This window comes from Antechinus flavipes, chromosome 3 (genome assembly GCF_016432865.1).
Source record: "Antechinus flavipes isolate AdamAnt ecotype Samford, QLD, Australia chromosome 3, AdamAnt_v2, whole genome shotgun sequence".
NCBI classification, from domain to species: domain Eukaryota; kingdom Metazoa; phylum Chordata; class Mammalia; order Dasyuromorphia; family Dasyuridae; genus Antechinus; species Antechinus flavipes.
The window spans coordinates 555,867,005-555,886,607 of NC_067400.1; the positions used below are offsets into that span (position 1 = coordinate 555,867,005).

The window sequence follows — 19,603 nt, forward strand, 5'->3', positions numbered from 1 at the left end:
CAATAGCACAACTCAAACCCCCACTAATCACAAGACTCAAACCCCGTACACAGGAGAAGGCTTAGAAGCAAAAGCAACAAACCCCAAAATTAATAACAAAGACAATGAAAAAACTATCATCATTTCCATAGCAGTTTTAGTATGGACCCTAACCATAACCTATGGCATGAAAAACCATTGTTGTATTTCAACTACAAAATCTACATAAAACCTATCCACTTATAAAAATAATCATCAACCACTCATTCATTAACCTCCCTGCACCATCTAACATTTCTGCTTGGTGAAACTTTGGCTCTCTATTAGGAGTATGATTAATTATCCAAATCTTTACAGGCCTATTCCTCGCAATACACTACACCTCAGACACCTTTACTGCCTTCTCCTCTGTCGCCCACATCTGCCTTGACATCAACCACGGCTGACTAATCCGCAACCTCCATGCTATTGTGTGGTGAACTTTTTCTTCTCAAAAAGCAGCCAGGTGATAAAAGTTCAGATCTTTTATTATCTCCAATATAGCCCGGTTAGCTTAGAGGCCTATCTCTCTGCTTGGTTCCAAGAACTCCCTCTGAATGTCGCCAAATCCAAAGGTTTTGTCCTTCAGCCTCTGCCTCTGCTTTCTTCAGCCTCCAGCCAGCTCCACTCTTCATCTCATTCCGGAGAAATCTCAACTTGTAGCTTCTTCACTCTGAAGAACCTCCTTGACTGGCCCATTGGCCTATTTATGCTCCTTCCAGAGAGAGGGATTATGGGTTTTCTCCCATAGTGCTCTCTGGCCCAAAGAGCTTCAAGAGAGGTATGAACTCATTGAACTCCAATGAGTAAAGGTGTGAACACAAGCCTTGTATTAATTAGTTCTACTTAGTACCTTGTTTCAGGTTCTGCCCAAAACATCTTCTTGTAAGATTAGATCAACTCTAATTAGTTAGCAGTTAGTAAGGATTCCAACATCTCCCCCTTTCTTTTGTTTTAAAACATAAGGGATTTCTGAGGGGGTACACATAAATCCATCAATATGGGCCAGAACTTTGTAACAGATATACATGGTATACATAAATCCATCAATATGGGAGGCATTATACATAATTTACATAAGCACATAGCAATATAACACAGGCTAGTAGTAATGTAACAAATAACAAGAATCAATCTGAAAATTTACACATGTCCATAAGTCCTAGAAATAGTCCATAAGCAATCCATTGTCCATTAGTTCATGTGCCAGGAATCTAATAATTCCTGTAAGCTCTGAAGTACTGCAAAAAGTCTCATCAACAATTTTTCATCTCAGGGAACCCAATGATTCTTAATGGTTTTTCAAGAACTAAAGCAGTTTCATCTTGTTTTAGGAAATCCAATGATTCCTGTTGGTTTTTCAGGAACTGAAAGCTGAAGATTTTAAAGTTCTTTTGACAGTCTCATTGTTAGCCTTTTCCACCTGTGGAAATATAAGCAGATCCTCTTCCCCAAGCAATTAACCTAATTCCCTTCTATTTACCAAATTTGGGATTTCTCCTCATCATCTGGTAATTACATTGGAGCCATTCGCATTGGATATTGCCTTGTTGTCTTAAAAGGCCTGTATTCTTCCCAACTGTAATCCTGATTGCTTTTCTGTTGGTTGATGACATCAGAGTTCTGAATTTCTAAAGTCTCTCTGGGTGTAACCTCAGCTGCTATCATGCCCCACCTGTCCTTTGATTGATACTTTGGAGCTGGGCCTTGCCTCTCCTTCCTCTGGGTCAATATACATTTAGAGACCCAGTGAAAGCCTCGGTTACATTTTGGACATGGGGTTTTGGGTTTTCTCTCACCCTGTCTTCTCATTGTATCTCTGTATCTACATTGGGCTCTCAAATGTCCAATTTTTCCGCACTGAAAACATCGACGAGTTTCTCTAGAATTCCTCTGCCAAGAAGGACCTTGTCTTTCCACGTTCATCATAGTCTGGGCATAATAAGCATTTGTGCCCACTGTGGCACAGCGTCTTATGATTTCCTCTAAAGGAGCATCTTTGTTTAGCCCCCATATAATTCTTTTGCAAACCTCATTGGCATTTTCCTTAGCCAAATGTCTAGTCATTATTTCTGTTGCTGCATTATCTCCAATGGTTCTTATTACAGCTCTTTGTAAACGTCCCACAAAATCTGCAAAAGGTTCATTGGGACCTTGCTCTATTTTTGTGAAAGCATTATTTCCATCTTTCTGTCCAGGGAGAGAATTCCAAGCTTTTATTGCAGCCTTAGAAATTTGCTCATATACTGTTATGGGATAATAAATCTGTTCTGAACTCTCTGCATACTGACTTTCACCAGCTAGTTGGTCAAAAGTGATTTGTACAACAGCTCCTGTTTGCCTATTGCATTGGGCTTGAATCCTACATAATTCATGAAACTCCGAAAGCCACAATAAATTTTGTCCCGGTTCTAGACATGTTTTAGTGATGGATTTCCAGTCATTCGGGATTAAGATTTCATAAGACAAATTATCCAGTAACATCTTCACATAAGATGATGTAGCCCCATAAAGAGTGCAACCCTTTTTCAAATCTTTAATTTTTTCCAAATTAAAAGGAGTGTATCTTCTCCCTTTTTGACCTGAGGAGTTGAGCACTTCAATCACAAGATATGCATTTATAAAATCAGATATATCTTCTCCTTCATTTTTTGCTTTAATTAATGCTTTTTCTAATCTTGTCAAATTCTGCTTTACAGGAGAAGCTGACTGTGTTTCTGTCTCTCTCCCTCCCCCTTGTTCCACCCATGAAGGGTTAATTGCAGGGGGAGGGTCATGAGATGTAGAATCATCTAATTCCTCCTGCTGTGAAGTATCATACTCAGAATTGTAATTAACTCCATTCTCATCTGATTCGTCCTCCTTTTCACATAGTAAAGTTGGTACTTCTTCCTCCTGTACTTTCCTTTTCATCATTCTATCACTTAAATAACTTCTTATAGCCAATTGTATTACATTATATGTATTAATTATTGAGTTAGGCCCATTTTTATCATAGAATTGACAAAGATCCTCTCCAACCAATTTCCATTCATTTAGATCTAATTCCTTATCAAGAGAGAAACAAGGACATATGTCCTTTACAGTTTGTAAAAGTTCAGTGATTTGCTGTAAACTTATAATTAAACCTTGGCTTTCCATAACTTTGACAATGCTCTCTAAACATTTTCCTTGAACAGAAACAGGCTGTTTTCTAAATATCTGTCCCATCTTAGCTGAAATTCTACTTTAACTCTTCTAACAAGATTTCTTTGTTGCACTCACCCTAATTTCTGGGTTGAAGAGTCTTTTCCACTGGATCAGGATCAGAGGCTTTTCCACTTGAATCAGGATCGGAGCTTTTCCACTGAAATCCACTGAGGGGTCTGTCAGCCCCACGTTGGGCGCCAAAATGTTGTGATCTAGTTCAGATGGATCTGAATCGGTCCCTGTTTGGGCGCCAAAATGTGGTGAGCTTCTTCTTCTCAAAACGCAGCCAGGTGATAAAAGTTCAGATCTTTTATTATCTCCAATATAGCCCGGTTAGCTTAGAGGCCTATCTCTCTGCTTGGTTCCAAGAGCTCTCTCCAAATGTCTTTAAATCCAAAGGTCTGGTCCTTCAGCCTCTGCCTCTGCTTTCTTCAGCCTCCAGCCAGCTCCACTCTTCATCTCATTCCGGAGAAATCTCGACTTGTAGCATCTTCACTCTGAAGAACCTCCTCGACTGGCCCATTGGCCTATTTATGCTCCTTCCAGAGAGAGGGATTATGGGTTTTCTCCCATAGTGCTCTCTGGCCCAAAAAGCTTCAAGGGAGGTATGAACTCATTGAACTCCAATGAGTAAAGGTGTGAACACAAGCCTTGTATTAATTAGTTCTACTTAGTACCTTGTTTCAGGTTCTGCCCAAAACATCTTCTTGTAAGATTAGATCAACTCTAATTAGTTAGCAGTTAGTAAGGATTCCAACACTAATGGAGCTTCAATATTTTTCATATGCCTCTTCCTGCATGTCGGCCGAGAATCTACTATGGCTCTTACCTCTATAAAGAAACATGAAACATTGGAGTAATTCTACTTCTGACTGTTATAGCAATCGCATTTGTAGGATGTTACTCCCCTAAGGCCAAATATCATTCTGAGGCGCTACCATAATTACTGACCTCCTATCAGCCATCCCCTACATCGGCATTACCCTAGCTGAGTGAATCTGAGGAGGTTTCCCAGTAGATAAAGCCACCCTCACCCGATTCTTCACATTCCATTTCATCCTTCCTTTCATCATTATAGCACTAGCCATTGTCCACCTCCTTTTCCTTCATGAAACTGGCTCCAACAACCCTTCAGGCATCAGCCCAGACTCAGACAAAATCCCCTTCCATCCATACTATACCATCAAGGATGCCCTAGGCCTAATCTTACTCTTTCTTGTACTCCTCCTTCTAGCCCTATTCTCACCAGACTTGCTCGGAGACTCAGACAACTTCTCACCAGCCAACCCACTAAACACCCCTCCCCACATCAAACCAGAATGACACTTCCTATTTGCATACATAATCCTCCACTCAATTCCCAACAAATTAAGCAGAGTACTTGCCCTACTAGCTTCTATCCTAATCCTCCTGATTATCCTTCTACTTCACACAGCCAACCAATGAAGCATAATATTCCAACCAGTGTCTCAAACCCTATTCTGAATTCTCACTGCCAACCTAATTCCACTTACCTGAATCGGAGACCAACCTGTAGAACAGCTATTTATTATTATTGGCTACTGGCTTCTATGCTCTACTTCCTCCTAATTATTGTCCTTATTCGTCTTGCAGGCCTATTTGAAAACTATATATTGAACTATATATATTGAAAACTATATATAAGTGAAGAAGTCAGCTATGAAGGTAAAACTCCTTCCTAGGACCCTCAGGAAGAAGGCACTACATCCTACCATCAACGCCCAAAGCCAATATTCTTTTTAAACTACTTCCTGCACATTGAAAAAAATCTTTCTTTTTAATTTGCAAAATTCAATTTATATACTATCTCAGTATTAATTTTTTTGCAAAAAAATAAAACATTGCATAATATTTATGTTACAAGACATACTTATACATAGAACATTCATATATATATTTCCCTATCATATAAGCATATAATTTACATATAATGTAATTATAAATAGTTATGCATATAGAGCATACATTTATAGTCTTCTATCATATAATAATATACATATTAAGTAAATATTACTAAAACATTAATATAAGCATTACTATATTTCATTAAGTACATGCATATCTTTACCTAATATACACATATAGTACATAAGACATAATATGTATATATTACATAAGACATAATATGTTGGCGTACATAGACATTACATCCATGAATAGTGATCAACAAAGCTACTTCCTTTAGCAGATCATCAACTTTAGGAATACCTTTATCTTCCACTCACAGAGATCAGCAACCCGCCATCTGAAGATACACTATCCTTCAGAGCAAGCGGATGAACCTTAATTCCTCTGACTGGCTACTGGTTGCTACTTCAGGCCCATTCGTTCCTATTTCAGCTCAACCTCCTTTTCGTGGAGGCATTTGTGATGTTATCGGTGGGGTTTGGCCTTATATTGTGGCATCTCTAGTGACTACAAGGGCATTAGGTAGTTTTTAATTTGAGGGTGGTTTATCAGAAGGGCAGGAGCCTGGGGGATGCCATTAAAACAGCAGACTTACATAACAAGATCCAATAACGTTTCAACCGGACATCAACTGAGGATGATCGCAGAGCATGCCTTTAATTCCAAATGGTGTTATTTAATGAATGATGATTAGACATAATATTATTTAAGATCAACTATAACATATTATGTTCAGATATTAGGCTAAGTAATTATAATAAATTATAGACATAATTAATCAATGATTGATAGACATATTATTATTATATTACTATTAACCTCAATAGACTTTTGTGTTTATACTCCCTCCCTCCCCCCGCCCTTCACAATCTGTAACAAATCATCAACCAGTGTGAGTACAAGCATAAGCGTAGGCATAGGCGTAAGCGAATAATAATTTATAATTTTTTTTTTTTTTTTTTTTACCACTAATCCCCTTACTAAATTTTATCGCTTTGGTCAAACCCCCAAATCGGATGATAGGCCTTTAGCATGGTAATTAAATACCACAGAGAAATAGGCACTAAAAGGTGTGTAAACAGTAATTAAGTTTAATTCAAGCCCAAAAATTACCATTCATTATTATCATAAATTATTATAGCATATTATAGGACATTATAGGATATTATAGGTTATTAGAGGATATAATAGGATATTATAGAAAATTCTTAAGTATCTTATAAGCTTTTATAAACTAGATAAAAATACTATCTTTCAAATCAAAACCTTGGTTCATTTATTTTATAAGTTTTGAAAAAAAAACAAAAAAATGAAAAACATTTAATACTGACATAGTATACAAACTCGAATTTTATCAAATTTTTATTTATTGTTTGTGTAGCTTAACCCAAAGCAAAGCACTGAAAATGCTTAGATGGGCTTTAATCAGTCCCACAAGCACAAAGGTTTGGTCCTGGCCTTACTGTTAATTTTTATTAGACCTACACATGCAAGTTTCCGCAGCCCAGTGAATATGCCCTTTTAGCTTCTATCAAGTTTAAAGGAGCGAGTATCAGGCACACTTCCCAAAGTAGCCATGACACCTAGTTTAATCACACCCCCACGGGTTACAGCAGTGACTAACATTGAGCTATAAACGAAAGTTTGACTGAATCATAATAAAAAGGGTTGGTAAATCTTGTGCCAGCCACCACGGTCATACGATTAACCCAAATTAACAGAAGAACAGTGTAAAATGTGTTTAAGCATTCAACTCACTAAATAAAGTTAAAGCTCAATTGTGCTGTAATACACCCTAGTTGACATTAAAATATGCAACTTAAGTGACTTTACCCTCTGCTGAAGACACTAAAGCTAAGGTACAAACTGGGATTAGAGACCCCACCATGCTTAGATGTAAACCGAGGTAATTAATAACAAAATTATTCACCAGAGAACTACAAGCCACTGCTTAAAACTCAAAGGACTTGGAGGTGCCCTAGACCCTCCTAGAGGAGTCTGTTCTATAATTGATAAACCCCGATACACCTCACTCCTTCTTGCTTATCAGTCTATATACATCCATCGTCAGCTCACCCCAATAGGGAACCAAAGTGAGCAAAATCATGAAACCATAAAAAACGTTAGGTCAAGGTGCAATATATGGAGGGGGAAGCAATGGGCTACATTTTCTATATTAGAACACAATGAATTGTCTATCAAAATAAAGACATGAAAGAGGATTTAATAGTAAATTAAGAATAAAGAGCTTAATTGAAACAGGCAATTTCCATTTAGAAATTAAGGGGGCACCCACTAATTGGAAATGGCTGAACAAATTGTGCTATATGAATATAATGAAAGACTATTTCAGAAAAACCTGGAAAGTCTTACATGCTGCTTGAAGTGAACAAAACCAGGAGAACACTGTACACAATAGCAGCTCCATTATGAGATGACGCAGCTATGATATATTTAGTTCTTCTCAGCAATACAAAGATCCAAGACAGTTCCAAAAAATTCTTAATGGAAAGTGCTTCCTATTTCCAGAGAAAGAACTAAAACATCTGAATGCAGATCAAAACATATTACTTTTAATTTTAATTTTTTTGTGGCTTTTCCCTTTGGTTTATTTTCACAACATACATGAAGTAAAAATATGTTTGCATGAATGTACATATATAAGCTATATCAGATTGCTCGCCATCTTGGAAAAGGGGGAATAGTAGTGAGGGAAGAAGGAAAATTGGATCTTAGAATTTTTAAAAAATGAATACTGAAAAGTGTAATCACAAGTAATTGTTAAAAAAAATAAAGTACTACTTTAAAATTTTGATGTTGAGTTAAATAGTTTTCAAAATTATTTTCTAAAGGGTTTTTTTATTTGAATAAATTTAAATTTTGAAAAATAATAAGAAAAGAAAAACTTTGTTGAAAGACCTAGTAATCAGTAGTGGAGTCAAGATGGAGAAGTAAGTGATGCATTGTTGGTGGAGTTGTGAATGAATCCAACCATTCTGGAGAGCAATCTGGACTTATGCCCAAAAAGTTATCAAACTGTGCATACCTTTTGATCCAGCAGTGCTACTACTAGGCTTATATCCCAAAGAAATACTAAAGAAGGGAAAGGGACTTGTATGTGCCAAAATGTTTGTGGCAGCCCTGTTTGTAGTGGCTAGAAACTGGAAATTGAATGGATGCCCATCAATTGGAGAATGGCTGGGTGAATTGTGGTATACGAATGTTATGGAATATTATTGTTCTGTAAGAAATGACCAGCAGGATGAATACAGAGAGGCTTGGAAAGACTTACATGAACAGATGCTGAGTGAAATGAGCAGAACCAGGAGATCATTATACACTTTGACAACGATATTGTATGAGGATGTATTCTGATGGAAGTGGATTTCTTTGACAAAGAGACCTAACTGAGTTTCATTGGATAAATGATGGACAGAAACAGCTACACCCAAAGAAAGAACACTGGGAAACGAATGTGAACTATTTGCATTTTTGTTTTTCTTCCCGGGTTATTTTTACCTCCTGAATCCAATTCTCCCTGTGCAACAAGAGAACTGTTCGGTTATGCAAATATATGGTATTTAGGATATATTGCAACATATCTAACATATATAGGACTGCTTGCCATCTAGAGGAGGGGGTGGAGGGAGAGAGGGGAAAAATCAGAACAGAAGCGAGTGCAAGGGATAATGTTGTAAAAAATTATCTTGGCATGGGTTCTGTCAATATAAAGTTATCATAAAATAAAATAAAATATTAAAAAAAAAGATGGAGAAGTAAGGATCTCAACCAAGTTCTCTCCCAATTCCCCCAAATATCTTTAAATAATGACTCTAAAGAAATTTTAGGGAGTAGAGCCAAAATGGCAGAAAATAGACAGGTCATTGTCTGAAGTCTTCCTGGCTTCCCTAAAATTAACACCAACTGGGTTTGGAGTGACAAATCATACAAATATTTGCATTGAAACAAATTTGCAGCAGAAGATATTTTGGAAGAACTTCAGAAAAGGTCTATTTCAATCAGGAATAGAAGGAGGCAGTTTTTTGGATCACCAACTGTGCAGCTACTTTTTAAAGAATTTTGTGAGAAGGGTTGTTGGCCAGGTTCACATTGAACTAGAAACAAAGTTTCTTAAACTATGAGGTTTGTAAATGAATGTGAGGGTCAGAAAATATTATTTATTACTAGTAAACATTTGATTTGCATACCTATTTTATGTACCTATATACCTGGGTCTCATAAAAATTTCTCGTGCAAAAAAGTAGGTCATGAACAAGTTTAAGAAACTCTTAAGCTACATGACCTATGAAGTTGCTTTTTCTTATATCAGTGATCCTTGTACACTGACATTGGAAACTGACAAGAAACCAAACAGATCTCATTATATTCCTCCAATCTCAGTAGCCAAATCACAAACTAATGCCAAATAGTTATAAATGGACTTCTAGTTCATCACAAAAAATAATGTTTGCCATCTTTTCTGTGTGGGGGAAGGGCATAATCAATGTAACTGCAGAAGACTTCTATTCAACATTTTTAAAATAAAAATGGTGAATAGAGGGATGTTTACATATGTGGAATATTTTTCCCATAATATTTAACTAATGTTAAAATACCATGTAAATGTGAGTTGTACTTGCTTTCATTTTTATTCCTTGATAATGGTGGTTCATGAGGTAATATGAATGAGAAGAGTTGTACAAGTTTGAGAAAGGTGTTGTGTTTATCTGGGTTTGCACTGATTAGTTTGGGTGTGGTCTTTTTTCTCCTCTTCTGATCAGTGCTCCTCTCCCAAGAGTAAATTTTCTAGCCAATATTCCTTGGGGTAATTGGAGAACAGCTGCCCCTCTGTCTCATGTCTTTTCCCTAGCCATAAATATGTTGTCTATGCCCCTGTACTCAAAGCCACGGCTCTTTCTATACAATGAGCAGCTTGAAGTTAGATTGAGGTTTTGCAATTGAGCTCTCTTGATCAGAGGGAGCACAAACTTGATGGTGAGTACATTGTATGTTCTTGAGAAAAGCAGATTAAGACTGAGATAAAGGAGCATTGAATGGAGAAGGAGAAGGGGAGGGGAGGGACAATAGAAAGACAGAGGGATTCTCTTGGTGGTGGTGAATCTGAGGCTTTTGTTGGAGATTGTGAAAGTCTGAGGAAGAGCAGTCAGAAGGACAGACAGATAATGTGGTCTTTATACAACTCAATCATTGCCTTTTTCCTATTTTTCTAGATTCTATCTAATGTTTTCCCAAGGAGGGATCTTTATTCCTCATCTTTCTTTGTCTAGATACCCAAACACATACAAGGTGTACATGCACAAAGCACTAGATCAAGAAAAGAAGCCTGCTGTTCTAGGCATCCTCATTTACATGTTATGTTCTTTTGAAAATTGTTTGTTTTTAAACAAGCACAAACTTTGCATCTACTGTAAATTAAGATTAGTAATCTCCTGAAAATCTTTAATGAATCTAATCTTCCTAGCTTATTCTAATGGTAAAAGAAGTCATGCCCCTTGCCTTTGAAGAGATCATACAGTTCAGATGTTGAGAGAAAAGCCAGCTACCTACAATCAATGGAGGACATAAAAGAAATACAGAGCTTGGTAAATTTCATTTAAGCATTAATGCCGATATAAGCACCCTTATTTGGAATAGAAGTATCCATGGTTTACTGTAGTCAGGAATGGTTTCTTGGAGGAAGAGTGATGTGAGCCAGGCTTCACTGACAGGTGAGATTGGAATGGGGGCAGGAAAGCACATGTGAATGGGAAACTCTATTTAGAAAGTTGCACAAAGACATGAGAAGGACATTTGTTGAGAAAATTAAAAACAAAACACATATAGAGTACCACCACGGTATACTATCTGAGGTGGGAACAATTAAGGACCTTCCTTATTGAAAGAGAGGAATTTAGACAATAGAAAAAACTACAAAATCATATCTTTCTATTATGATACTGGTCATGTACCTTATAAAGCCACAAGATATATCAGGGACTTACTAATTGTTTCTGGCTTGAGAAGGCTGTTTCTTATGAAATGACAAATAAAAATTGCAAAGGAAAGCTAAAGTTCTTGGATAACCTTGGAATCTCTTCCTCTATGGTAAGTGATCTGTCATACACATAGCATTGGCAGGGATCATGATAAGAATAATAGCTAACCTTTATGTACCACTTTAATTTTTTTTTCATACTCTATATAAATTGAACCTTATCATAACATTTGGAAGGAGGTATTATACCAATTTATAAATAGAGTAACAGCTGCTTACGTGATTAAGTTTAAGTTTTTTACTCAAGGTTAAATGACTGTTTCAGAAATTTGACTTGAACCAATCTATTTGACTCAAAGTCCATCATTCCAACCCCTATAATATGTTGAAGAAAATGAAGCTAATTATTTGTGATAATGATGATCTTCTTGATTTTAATAATAATGCAGTAGATAGGAAGGATTTTTATCAATAATTCTTGCAATGATTATGTAAATGACATTGTTGATGATGATAAAGAAAGGAAGGAGGAATAGAACAACTAGACAGAAGAACAAGAATTCCTCTGATATTTTTGAATGAAGAAATAGAGGCAGGAAGGGTGTGTGTGTGTGTGTGTGTGTGTGTGTGTGTGTGTGTGTGTGTATAAACATGCATTCATAGGCATAAGTAAAATTGGGCAATTGGGCAATCAGGGCATTTTCCAACTTGCCTTTTCACCATCAAAAGACTCTTAAGCAGACATCTTGATTTGCCAGTTCTACTCAAGATGGAGGATTGGAGGGTAGATATCCCAGAATCTTTCTCCCTTCACTGGAATAGTGTCCCAGGCTCTCTCTCCCTCTAGGTTCTTTGCTAAGGTCTTTCCATCCATAAAATGATTTGAGAGGACATTTTATGTTTGTTATGATGTTAGCCCCAGGTGACACAAGTGTTAATTTATACCTTTGTGTTTGTAATAACCCTCATCTCTTACATATCTTAGAATCTTTTACACTTTAATAGAACATTTAAACATTTTCTGTATGTATCATTCAATTTCTGTATGCAAAAGGCTAATGTATGTATAAAACTATTTAATTTTCTCCTGGTTAACTCTTAGAAGGCAGCAGTTATGGGCTGGTGTTGTAATTAGGCAGATTTAAAATTGTTCTAATAATTAAAGCAGTCTTCTTTTTCTGCAGGAGGTCCTGCCTCAGAAGGGTTGTTCTCTATTAAATGGTTTCCAAGCAAAACTTATGGTATCACATTTTAGAAATGCCATAGAGGAGTTTCTTTTATAGAAAGATATTGAACTAGATGTCATTTGAATTTTTGTAACTCTAAGATACTGTCACAGATCTCTTTAGTTCCCAGAGTCTTGGAATGGCATCATTTGTTTTGAATCTGAAAGTAGTTTTTCCTCTTGACTTGTCCATCTTTGTGCTGTTTTAAAATTTTTGTCCAAACATAGTCTTTTCCCCATTTCCCCATTCTCAATCTAAACAAACTGCCCAAAGACTGAGCACAAAGACTGAGCATTGTTATATTCTTCTGCCTTAATTATCTTACTTGAAGAAAACTGGAGTTTAATATCTCCATCATAAAGTTGGGCACAAGACCTCCTTCTAAATTATTTACCGTGCTCTTTTTGCCCTTTAGGACCATGGCTTCACAGTGTACATGACTCACCTCCCAAAGAGTCACTATGCATTAAATTTGAATAGTAGCCCATTCCAGCCATCCTTCTTCCTCCTGACAGGCATCCCAGGATTTGAGGCAGCACACATCTGGATCGCTATCCCTCTGTGCATCATGTATACGATTGCCCTACTTGGAAACTGTATCATTCTATTCATCATTAAGACTACTTCCAGTCTTCATGAACCTCAATATATCTTCTTGTCCATTCTGGCAGCTACAGATATTGGCCTGTCTATATCCACATTGCCAACAGTGCTTAATATCTTCCTTCTCAACCATCGGGAAATAGAGTTCCACTGCTGCCTGGCACAGATGTTTTTCATCCATCTGTTTTCCTCCATGGAGTCTGCCATCCTATTGGCTATGGCCTTTGATCGTTTTGTGGCTATCCGAAATCCATTACACTATACCATGATCCTTACCCATCCTCGAATCATAGGGATGGGGCTAGTGGCTGTGTTGAGGGGAGTGGCACTGATGGCACCCTTGCCTATCTTGCTCAAAAGACTACCTTTCTGCAAAAACATAATACTCTCTCATGGTTATTGCTACCATCCTGATGTCATGAAACTGGCCTGTGGACCAGTCAGGGTCAACATAATCTATGGGCTGGTTCTTGTTCTTTGTTCTTTTGGTGTTGACTCTGTGCTCATTGTTGTCTCCTACGTCCTTATCCTGAAGACCGTTGTGAGCATTGCTTCAAGTGAGGGCCGCCTAAAGGCCCTCAATACTTGTATCTCACACATAGTCACAGTTGTTATCTTCTATGTGCCACTCATTATTCTGGCCCTAATTCACCGATTTGGTACATTCACTTCACCTCTCTTTCATGTCACTATGGCCAATCTTTTCCTCTTCCTAACCCCAGTCCTGAATCCATTGGTCTATAGCTTTAAAACCAAACAGATTCGCTTTGCCATACAGAAAGCATTCATGAGAAGGATCATTTGAACACAGAAATGCACTTCTGTCTTTGGAGCAAAAGCATGTACTCTGTTATCAGTCCACTGATCTCTGTATCTGGGATATATGCTTCCTTTTTCCACATTTGAATTTCTGAGTTTAAAGTTTACAGGTCTATTTATTTACTACTACATATCTGATCAACATTTGGCATATGATGCTATTAGCAGTATGGCAGAAGTTTGCTTGCATTCTGAAGGTTGCTAGTTTGTAGTTATGATCTAAACAACTGGAATTTTCAAGAAGAAGATCAAATTTGAAACGTGAATTCTAAAATGTCTTTCAATAATATTTCTTTAAAGTTAAAGTTAAACAAAATAAAGAAATTAGTAACATTAAAGACTTATATTCTGATAAATGTTCACTTTAAAGAATGTAAATAAATGAAATACTCTAGATAGAATTATTTTTTTATTTAATTCTTTTTTTTTTTTTAAACCATTGCTTAATGTAATCCTCTATACAAGGAGTGCACTTGTAGATTACACTTGGAAATCATGAAAGAATCAGGAAGTACTCAACCTGTTAAGCAATTATTAATTACCTCTCCCTCCCTCTCTTTCTGCTTCCCTTCCTTCTTTCCTCCCTCCTTACCCCTCTTCTGTCTCTTTGTCTGTTTCTGTCTCTCTGTCTCTCTGACTTCCTCTCTGTTTCTCTCTCTTTTTCTCTCTCTTTTTCACTCCCTCCTTCTCTCCCTTCTTTCCCCATTTTTCTTGGTCCTTCACATGCATACACAAAATTGAATTTTCACCACACAGGAAATGAATTATTTTGAATAGAGAAGTCATTCCTGAATCAGCTTTGCAATAAACAACAATAGGAAAATATAAAACATGTTATTATGAAACTAATTCTAACCTATTCCAAAAAATTATTGATGGATAAAAATGAAATACAGCATAATGAAGTAAAAAGTCATAGACACTAATTTCATACACAAGTTTAATTTTACTCATATGAGTTAATTGCCATAACAAGAATCTTTTAAATGTCCAAAATAATATATTCAAAAATCTTAGTAATTGTAAATATGCTTTCTTACCAAGTGGATATATTTGCCATCCAAGGACAACACATAAAAATAAAAATTCATTTATAAATTTTATAAAGAATCATTTTGGAAGATTGTAAACATTATTGTCTCATAGAACACAAAGAAGCAGTAAATGGTTAAAATGTTTATTGTAAAATTTGTTTTGATATATTTTCTTTTAACATTATACATATTTCCTAGTATATACTTCTCCCAACAAAAAATCCAAAACATTTTTAAAGAGATCTCAACAAAACTAACCAACAAATCAATCAAATATGAAGTTATGTTCTATTTCATTTATGCAAAAAATTTATTCAGCTATTCCAAATATATAGATAGCATTTTTTGCTTTAATTCTTTGATAATATAAAAAGTTTTGCTATAAATACTTTGTGTATATGTAGCTTTTCCTTTTTTGTCATTGATACTATCGGTTATATATATAGTTGTGGAATTTCTGGGTAAAAAAAGGGCATGGAAATTTTTGTGGTTTTATTAGCATATTATTTATATAAATTGCCTTCCAGAGTTATTATCAATTCACATTTCACTGGTAATGCATTAATGTGCATTTTTACAACCTCTCTGACTCTTATAACCCTGAATATTAACATTTTTGTTATTATTGCCAATTATCTGGACAATACAACAGAGAAAAAGAAGAGGTATCAACATTTGCTTTTTTTCTTGTCTACATAATTTTGAGTACAACATATACTCATATCCACAATACTTTTAATAAAAGTATTAGAAAGTAACAAGCATGATTTTTCAAGATATATTCCATGTGATATTAAATATTTATCATTAAAATATTTATTGAATAGCATGCTGAATACAAGTTCACAATGAGTCTGTTTGTTAATTGTTAAACAACAAACACCAACAGGGCAGAGCCAAGATGGTAGAAAAGACAGGAAGTTGCCAGAACTCTCTCTAATTTCTCTTAAAATATTTAATCAAGGCTCATAAAGAATTCTAGAATGAATGACAGAATCCATAAAGGATTATGTGAAACAATTTTTGGTCTAAGATAACTTAAAAAGACTTTAAGAAAGATCTGTTTCACTTGGATAAAAGGAGATTACAGCCCAGAATAGGTGGTATCCCAGAAAGCCAGCAGGAGATTATTACTCAGACCATAAATCAGCAATTAGGGTCCCTCAGGTTCTGGTTCACAACAGGACAATTCTGATACTGCTACTTCCAGTGCAGAAGGCAAACTGGCAGCTCCAGTAACCAGAGCACAACAGCCATAGCTAGTTTGGAGTCAATGCTTAATAATTACTCATGTATATATCTTGTAAATACAAAGCTATAATAAAAAAGTCTATAGATCCAAAAGATATATATGTATATAATCAGCTCTTTATATAGTGGCAAAGAATTGAAAACTGAGGGGATGCCATTAATTGTAAATGACTGAACAAATTTTGGTATATTAATGTAATGGAATACTATTCTACTATAAGGAATGATGAATAGGAAGATTTCAGAAAAACCTGGAAAGTCCTACATCATCTGATATTGAGTGAAGTGAACAGAATCAGAAGAACCAGTAACAGCAACATTATGTGATGATCACCCATGATAGATTTAGTACTTATCAGAAATACAATGATCCAAGATAATTTCAGAAGATTCTTAATGGAAAACACAATCCATAACCAGAGAAAGAACTATAAAGTCTGAATGCAGATAAAAACAAACTATTTAATTTTTGTGACTTTTCCCTTTTGTTCTGTTTCTTTTCACAAGATGACCAAAGTAAAAATATATTTACATGAATGTACATGTATAAGCTATATCAGATTGCTTGTCTTCTTGGAAAGAGGGGATGGTAGAAAAGGAAGGAAGGATGGGGAAAATGGTATTCAGAATCTTATAAAAAATGAATGTTGAAAACTACATTTACATAAAATTAAAACAAAGTACTACGTAAAAAATTGATGAGCTAAATACTGTTTTCAAAATTCTTTTTCTTTTTTTTAAAGAATTTTCTTTTTTTATTATAGCTTTTTAATTTACAAGATATATGCATAGGTAATTTTTCCTCATTGACAGTTGCAAATCCTTTTGTTCCAACTTTTCCCCTCCTTCCCCCTATCCCTTCCCCCAGATGGCAGGTTGACCAATACATGTTAAATATGTTAAAGTATAAGTTAAATACAATATATGTATACATGTTCAAACAGTTATTTTGCTGTACAAAAAGAGTCGGACTTTGAAATAGTGTACAATTAGCCTGTGAAGGAAATAAAAAATGCAGGCAGACAAAAATAGAGGGATTGGGAATTCTATGTAGTGGTTCATAGTCATCTCCCAGATTTCTTTCCCTGGGTGTAGTTGGTTCAATTCATTACTGCTCTATTGGAACTGATTTGGTTCATCTCATTGTTGAAGATGGCCATGTCCATCAGAATTGATCATCATATAGTATTGTTGTTGAAGTATATAATGATCTTCTGGGACTGCTCATTTCACTCAGCATCAGTTCATGTAAGTCTCTCCAGGCTTTTCTGAAATCATCCTGCTGGTCATTTCTTACAGAACAATAATATTCCATAAGATCAAAATTCTTTTTCAAAGGTTTTTTTTAATTTAAATTTTTAGAAAAATATTAAGGAAAAAAAATTGTCTAAAGACCTAGTGATTAGGGTGGAGTCAAGTTGGAGGAATGAAGGTAGGGACTCAAATGAGTTCTCCCCCAGCCACTCTAAATATCTTTAAATAATAACTCCAAAGAAATTTTATAATATCAAAACCCACAAAAAAGAAGGAACAATTTTGTATTACTGTATTAGGAACAGTAACCATGAGACATGTCTTCTCTATATTTCAACTCACAGATGCAAACTGTGCATTAGCTGGTGGTACAACAGCTGGTCAGAGAGAGATAGCAAAGGCCTCTTTGATGGCACTGTGGCAGGATGCTATTGCTTTTTCCTATACTTAGATCTCATCATACTCAGATAGAAGTAGCAGTTCTGGTTCACAGTAGAAGTCCCTGGAGGGATCTCTGAAAACAACTACACATTACATCCATTACATTTGGAAATAGTGCATTACTTTAACAAAGTTAAAAAGCTAAGTAATAGGCTGGGGAAATAAGTAAACAACAGAAAAAAATATTCTGACCATACAAAGTTACTATAATGACAAGGAATATTAAAATATACTTAGAAGATAATAACAAAGTCAAAGATTCTATATCCAAAAGTTCCAAACAAAATGAGAATTGGTCTCAGGCTATGGAATAGTCAGAAGGGATTTTGAAAATCAAATAAGAAAGGTAGGAAAAAATTGAAGAGAAATACTAGTGATACAAAAGGAAATTTACAAAATTTTACAAAAAAACTAATGCCTTAAAAACAAAATTGGCCAAATAGGAAAGGAGAAAAGGAAAAGCTCACTTTTTCTCCAAAAGTTTATTCATACTTGTACATCACATAAGTTTCTTTAAAACAAAATTAATTTTAAATTAACATTAAATATTGGTTTTACATAGAGGATTATAACATGATTGTCTTAATCCTTACACTGATTAGAATGACTTTCCAAACATGATGACTAGAAAAAAAAGAAGAGTGCGATGTTAGAAGTTAGTATGTCCATATACAGTCCAGATATACAGTAATAGATTATAGTTATAGTACTACTGACTTTCAGAAAGAAGTCACTCAAAATGCTAAAAAAAATTGCTATCACTTTGCCTTGTACACAATTGATTCTCAGTAATAATAACAATAATAATAGGGATGATGATGATAAACTATGGCTAACATTTATACAGCACCTATTATGTTAGAAGAAATGTGTTAGAAGAATTTAAGGGTTTGTTTCTGGATTTGAATACAGGATTTCTTGACCCCAGAATTAGAACTCTATGTTTTTGTCCCATTATATAATCATGGGAAAGAATTGATGCATAGAAGGTGTCTGAGGGAATAAGTTCAAGCAGCTCAGTTCATATAAATCTGATTTGGACACATTGAAGCAGAATTGAAAGTAAATTTTCAAAAAAACACTCAGCAGAAAGAACGTGTTTTAATGGAGTCAGTTCTTTAGAAAGAAATCTTTCTGGAAAAGCAAATGATAATACTCTATCACATTTTTGGACAAATATAATTTTAAAATGCTCAATGAGCAGAAGATGAATGCAATACATTGTGTTAGGGATGGTGGGGCAAGGGATATCTTCTTTCTAAAAGAATATTATTTCCCTTTATGACCATGAGGACAGTACCATGGTACTTCTGTACCTCTAAGGGAAGGAAGGGGGAATTCATATAAGTGGTTATTGGAATACTTTAGTCATTTCATCCCATTAATCCTAGAGCATTATAGAAATATGATATACCAGATTAACAATGAAAAATCATCTCCTGACAGCTTCTAGGAATATTTAGAAGTGTCTTCCCCACAACAAATTAAAATAAGAGGTTGTGAGTTATGGATTGAATTTCAGTGGTCACTTAATCCATCTCTATCCTAATCAAAATTCCACGTCTCTTATTCTAAGAAAAACAGAATTAGGAAACTATATCATCTATATGAAAGGGCCTTTTTCTCTTCTGATCTTTTACAACCTCACATGTGTGAATGTTCTTAAATCAAGTTTAGGAAAGGAATGGAATTTGTAAAATAGAAAGCAGCTGAGCATTAGAAATAATAAGTTATTTACTTATTAGATTATGAAAATAAAAGTAGATCTCCACTCTTCCAATTTGGGCATTGTTTGGGGGAATAATCCAACTTGTTTCTTGTCAAAAGCCATCATATTTCCACTC

General features: G+C 35.3%; 1 protein-coding gene across 1 annotated transcript; it reads left to right on the forward strand.

Annotated features, from left to right (window-relative positions):
- Positions 1-12,793: 12,793 nt before the first annotated feature.
- Positions 12,794-13,765, forward strand: LOC127557448 (olfactory receptor 51G2-like). The gene has a single exon (XM_051990765.1). It carries the CDS (start codon positions 12,794-12,796, stop codon positions 13,763-13,765), a length of 972 nt encoding a protein of 323 aa, XP_051846725.1.
- Positions 13,766-19,603: the final 5,838 nt, after the last annotated feature.